The 5,275-nt window shown below is 56.0% G+C and overlaps 1 protein-coding gene across 1 annotated transcript in view; it reads left to right on the top strand.

The window, feature by feature from the left end:
• VOLCADRAFT_95251 (uncharacterized protein) overlaps positions 1-4,341 on the top strand; it is a gene marked incomplete at both ends in the record, with an annotated part of 8,816 nt that extends 4,475 nt beyond the window's left edge. Inside the window, 7 exons of the mRNA XM_002954406.1 lie at positions 436-653; positions 1,404-1,516; positions 2,126-2,342; positions 2,784-2,955; positions 3,365-3,507; positions 3,799-4,032; positions 4,237-4,341. Coding sequence (XP_002954452.1) covers positions 436-653; positions 1,404-1,516; positions 2,126-2,342; positions 2,784-2,955; positions 3,365-3,507; positions 3,799-4,032; positions 4,237-4,341 — 1,202 coding nt within the window. The remainder of the gene's footprint in view (positions 1-435; positions 654-1,403; positions 1,517-2,125; positions 2,343-2,783; positions 2,956-3,364; positions 3,508-3,798; positions 4,033-4,236) is intronic.
• Positions 4,342-5,275: the final 934 nt, after the last annotated feature.

Genomic DNA, 5,275 nt, shown 5'->3' with positions numbered 1-5,275 from the left:
TCCTTATGCATAAGTCCACTCCCACACTCTTCCCTTCCCGCTCCCCCTTTCCTTTATAGTAACATCCTGCGCAGAATCTGTCTATCCCTGGAGTATCCTTCTACCTCTGGTATCTGCTTCACGCGTCTATGGTTAGTCTTCGCCTCGTTCCCTTCCCGTCCGCCCTTTTTTCTCCGCCCTTCCCCCCTATCATCGTCTTTCCTTGACAGCAGCTTCACTCGCTCGTGGTTCGTCTCTTCCTCCCCCCCGATCATCGTGAAAAAGATCCCCCCCACGCACCCCTCGTCAATCGTCTGTGCTTCGTCGTACACCCCTCTTTCTCCCTACTTCTGGTACACTCTTGCCCTGGCAGCATCTTCACTCGTTCGTGGTTCGTCTCTTTCCCCCACCTTCCCCCTCGCCATTTCTTATTGTTATCGTTATTATCGTTATCAGGTCTGAAGAACGAGACGGAGAAGGCCCGCAGTCGGGCTGCCCGGCGACTGGACTGCTTCATGAAGGAGCTGTCCGTTCCGCTGAGCCGCTACCTGGCGGGGTTCCCCCCTCCGGGGCGACTTCACCCCTTCGAGGGGGCGCTGCTGGCGCTGACGGTGGGGGAGGGCAACTACAAGGCGGCGCTGCAGCGAGTGGATCGGCTGAGGCGGGCGGTGCAGGTAACCTGGGGGCGGCGGGCCCCGAGTGTGGATGTGGAAGGAGGGGGGGAGGGTGAGGATGAGCAGATCGGGCAGGGGAAACGGCGGGGAGGATGTGGTACACGACAGGCTAATTGTGGTGGGTAACGATGTTACATGTCCATGCATGTATTGTATGTATGTATCTAAGTATGTATGTATCTAAGTATGTATGTATGTATGTATGTATGTATGTATGTATGTATGTATGTATGTATGTATGTATGTATGTATATGTGATGTTTATAATGATCTCCGGAGCCGCGATGAAGGAAATGCCGGCGGGGTAACTTCATCATACATATACACCGAAGTGAGATCCATGGAAGGCCACACACACACACACAGGGACATAAGCGCGGCGACTTGCCGGTCCTAACTCTAGGAGCGAATGAAGGGAATGGAGGGAGAAAGAAGTTGTTGGAGCAGGAAGTACATGCTCATGGACGGCGATGAAGTGTATGTATGTATGTATGTATGTACGTATGTATGTATGTATGTGAGTGTGCTCGTATGTGTGATTTTTCCCCCGTGCTCTCCGAGCCGCGAGGACGACGGGTTTAAGAGCTTGCGTGAGCTCTTGTATGTGTGTGTGTGTGCGTCTTTTTTGGTCTCGCCGTTGTTGTGTCATCGTTGATATTTTCTTGTGTTTTGATGTGCTGCAAGAATTTCCTCTCCTGGCCTATGCTACTGCTGCTAACTGCTGCTCCTAACCTTACCCCTGCTTAGGAGGTGGGCAAGGGAGCTGCTAGCCGGGCGGGGAGCGCCCCCAACCGGGCCGCAGCTACCGCCCTGTCCGAGGAGGGGGTGCAGGCCTTAGAGACGGTGTTCACAGCTGGGGCGCGGTGAGGACGTGAAGGTTGGGGGCGGGGGGGGAGGGGAGGGGATTGGGGGGGAGATATTTAAAAGGTGTCTTTGGCGGTGTTGGCGGTGGTAAGAGGAGGAGGAGGTGATAATTGGAAAGCAGAGAGAGCTGGTCGTGATGTGGTGTGTGGCGTTTCATCCAGCCACTATGTCATCCTATCCTCGCTTACAAACAGACAGACAGACAGACAGACACGACTAAAACCGACTGGGGCAGTTGGTGCCAGTTAGACACTCACGGCACCCCACACCCTGCACACACACACACACACACACACACACACACACACACACACACACACACGTCAGCATACACAGTTGCGCCTTTGCATCGTCCCAATCCCATCATGATTGCAACCCACCCCTGCTCCAACCCCCCACAACACCATCACCGCCACGACTCCGTCCCCTCCCCCCTCCCTCTGTCGACGCAGTTGACCCACCCTTCTTGCTTCTTGCATGATTCCCCTCTCTCCCACCCACTCCCTCCCACTCCGCCCCCTCTCTCCCCCTCCCTCCCCCTCTTTCCCTCCCCCCCCTCCCCTTCTCTCCCACTCCCTCCCCCTCCCCCTCTCCCTCGTCCTCCGCAGCCACGTAGATGACTTGAAGGAAATCGCCAAGAAGCTCCGCTCCCTGCCCTCCCTGGACACCTCCCTGCCCACCCTCGCCCTGGTGGGCGCCCCCAACGTGGGCAAGAGCAGTCTGGTCAACATCTTGTCCAGTGGTACGCCCGAGGTGTGCAACTACCCCTTCACCACCCGCTCCATAAAGATGGGGCACTTCTATTTGGACGCGCAGAAGCATCAGGTGGGTGAGGCATTGGGGCGAGAGGGGGGGTGGGGTGGGGGGGTAATGGGGAGGGCTTGGGAGGAATGGTTTAATGGGGATGGTGGAAAAGGTGGTTTGAAGGCTATATGGGTGAAGAGGTGGAGTGTGTGAGTGGGGGTGGGGCGGTGGGGGTGAGGGGAGAAGGTGAGGGTGGATACAGGCTGGCCTATGCCCGAGCTGGAATTTAAACACCCTCCTTTTTCTCGTACAGCCTTCTACACACCACCCACCATCACCACCCTATTTCCCCTCGCCCCCTTCCCACGCGGATCCACATTGACATTCATATCCTCACGCTTAACTTCACCCACATCCCCTCTTGTTTTGTGCATTAGTATTCTCACCCTCACCCTCACCCTCACCCTCACCCGCCTCCTTGGTCCCGACGCCGCAACCGCCAAACCGCAAACCGCAAACAAGGTAACCGACACCCCCGGTCTTCTGCGCCGTCCCGATTCGCTCCGAAACCGCATGGAGCTGCTCACCCTCGCCGCCCTGGGCTGTCTGGACGCTGTGGTGGTGTACGTGGTGGACCTCACTGAGGAGTGCGGGACCAGCTTGTCGGATCAGTGGGCGATACGGAAGTGCGTGCGTGCGTGTGTGTATGTACGGATGTATGTAGAGTGCGTGGGGGAGGGCGTGAAGGAGCTGGGGGGAGGGTTTTGGGGGAGGGGGGAGAGAAGACGGGAGGGGGCAATTTGGAAAGACGGGGGAGGGAGAACGCTGGGAAGCGGCGCGTGCAGGTGTGTATGGGATGTGGAGGAAGAGGAGGAGGGGAAGGTGCTGGTGGGAGGGGTGTCTCGCTTGGGATTTGTTTTCGGCGTTGGGGTGTGTGTGTGTGTGTATTGCACTCAGCCAATTTTGCCTGTCCTTCCGTACCCCGCTACCTTGGGTATCTGCTCCATTCGCCAGTGGTTCGTCTTACCAAGTAGGGCCCTGCCTGTGTTTTCATCCCCCGCCGGTAGCTCCCCCTCTCCCCCCCCGGGGGCCATGCGTTACAGCTGAGCACGCGAAGACCGGCACGCGGCCACCTGCCTTTGCTCACCACCGGGGGCTCGTGTGTGTATATGCGTGCAGAGAAGTACGACAACGCTTTCCCGACAGACCTTGGATTGACGTACTGTCCAAGGCTGACATGCTTCAGGTGGGGTTTGGTTGGGGGCCGAAAGGGGGGCTGCGGCACGAGGGTGTGTGTTCCTGCCGTACCTGCCGTACATACGTGGTGTTGTAGACACGTGTGCACTATGGTTTTGTTTTTGTTTGTTGTTTTACCACACCACTGGGCATTATCACGGTGCGCGCGTTGGTAGACACGCGCTCGCGTATCGCCAGATACGCGAGATGCGATGATGATTTAATTTAAGTAAAAAAAAAGCCACAACGCTCTTGCGCTTATGGCATGCTTCCGTCCGTCCGTTTTATCGAAACCCTGCAGGGCACGTTTGCTGTGGCGGACGAGAGGATACGGCAACAGCGACGGGACGCCTCCGACACCGCGGCTGCAGCGTCGACGGCTGTGGATGATGCCGATGGCATGTACGGCAGTGTTAACGGCGACGGCGCGCCAGGTACCAAGGCACCGGCGTTAGTGACGGCGACGACGGAAACCGAGATGGACGGGCCTGAAGACCTATCCGCCGTAGAATTCACTGTACGGCTGCCGTACGCCGTACGCATTTCATCATTGACACATGACGGCATTCCACAGCTGCAGCTGGCCATTATTCAAATGTTGCGGGCGAGAGCGCAAGCCCAAAGAGCACGAGCCCAGCAACAAGAAATAAAACATCATAATAATCACGGTCGCGATCAGCAGCATCAGCATCAGCATCAACCGCCTGTTTCTCCTTCTCCGCCGTCACCGTTATCGCAGTCTCAGCATCCACAGGTTGCGGAGGCTGTGGAGGGGAGTCCGGAGATGCAGCAGGGAGGGCAGGGCCAAGGAACGACGCGCCTGGTAACCTTCTTTACGTCTTAGAAGAGGTAACCCAAAGGCTAAATAAACAAAGGTTACCCGGGGCTAGCCGGGGTGGCGTGGGGGAGGTGCCTGGCTTGGTGCGGCTTTGCGACAAGGCCTTGGCGCACCCATGGCCATTCCGTATGATTTCCGTCTGACTTGCTTTTTGCGTTGCTTTACCCACCATCATGCCAAGTCAGCTTGTCGTCGCAGCACTGATGATGCTGCGAAAACAAGGTTTTCGGTCATTCGGAGAATTCGGAGAGGATTGTCTAAAAAACATTTGGTCGCATAGCTGCTGCATTGCTGTGACAGCGTCATCATGTAAAGCTCCCCTCGCCCCACCCCACCGCACCCAAAGGTCCCTGTGACCTGTTTTCGCTTCAAAAGGTTTTATGTGTGGAAGGGTTTTGAATAATACGCTTGACAGTGGAAAACAGTTATGGTGGCGTCTGTGTGGAGTGGGTGGAGGTAACCGCAGTTTCTGAATTTCTGCTGGTGTGGTTTGCTGAAATCGGTGAGTGTTTCCGTCGCCGTCGTGAATGTGCAAGGGACGTGCTCATTAACGTTGTAACTTTTCTTGTTTCTTCCCCCGTTGCGTTGCATCACGGCACGTTTGCCTGGTATGAAGTTAGATTCAAAGGGGTTGCGGTCAGAGGCGTGCCCACGACGCCAGCTTTGTCAATCCTGGGAATGATCAAAGGTCACCGCCCGCCTAACGATAAAGGTGTTTTCCGGAGCGATTGTAGGATGTCGTGTTAAAGGGCCAATGTACGTCCGATGTACAGCACGTCTGGAAGTAAGTTCTGGAGGTACGGTCATGATACGGCCTTGGGCGTAATCTCAATTTGTAATGGCACATGCAGCTGTCAACAAGTAATGAAATCCCAACCGATCTCAGTCTTGTAAGAAATGGAACATGATTCTTGTTATTATTTATTATGGTAACGAGGGA

This window comes from Volvox carteri, assembly GCF_000143455.1.
Source record: "Volvox carteri f. nagariensis unplaced genomic scaffold VOLCAscaffold_42, whole genome shotgun sequence".
NCBI classification, from domain to species: Eukaryota; Viridiplantae; Chlorophyta; class Chlorophyceae; order Chlamydomonadales; family Volvocaceae; genus Volvox; species Volvox carteri.
This window is presented reverse-complemented; position numbering and strand designations above follow the sequence as displayed.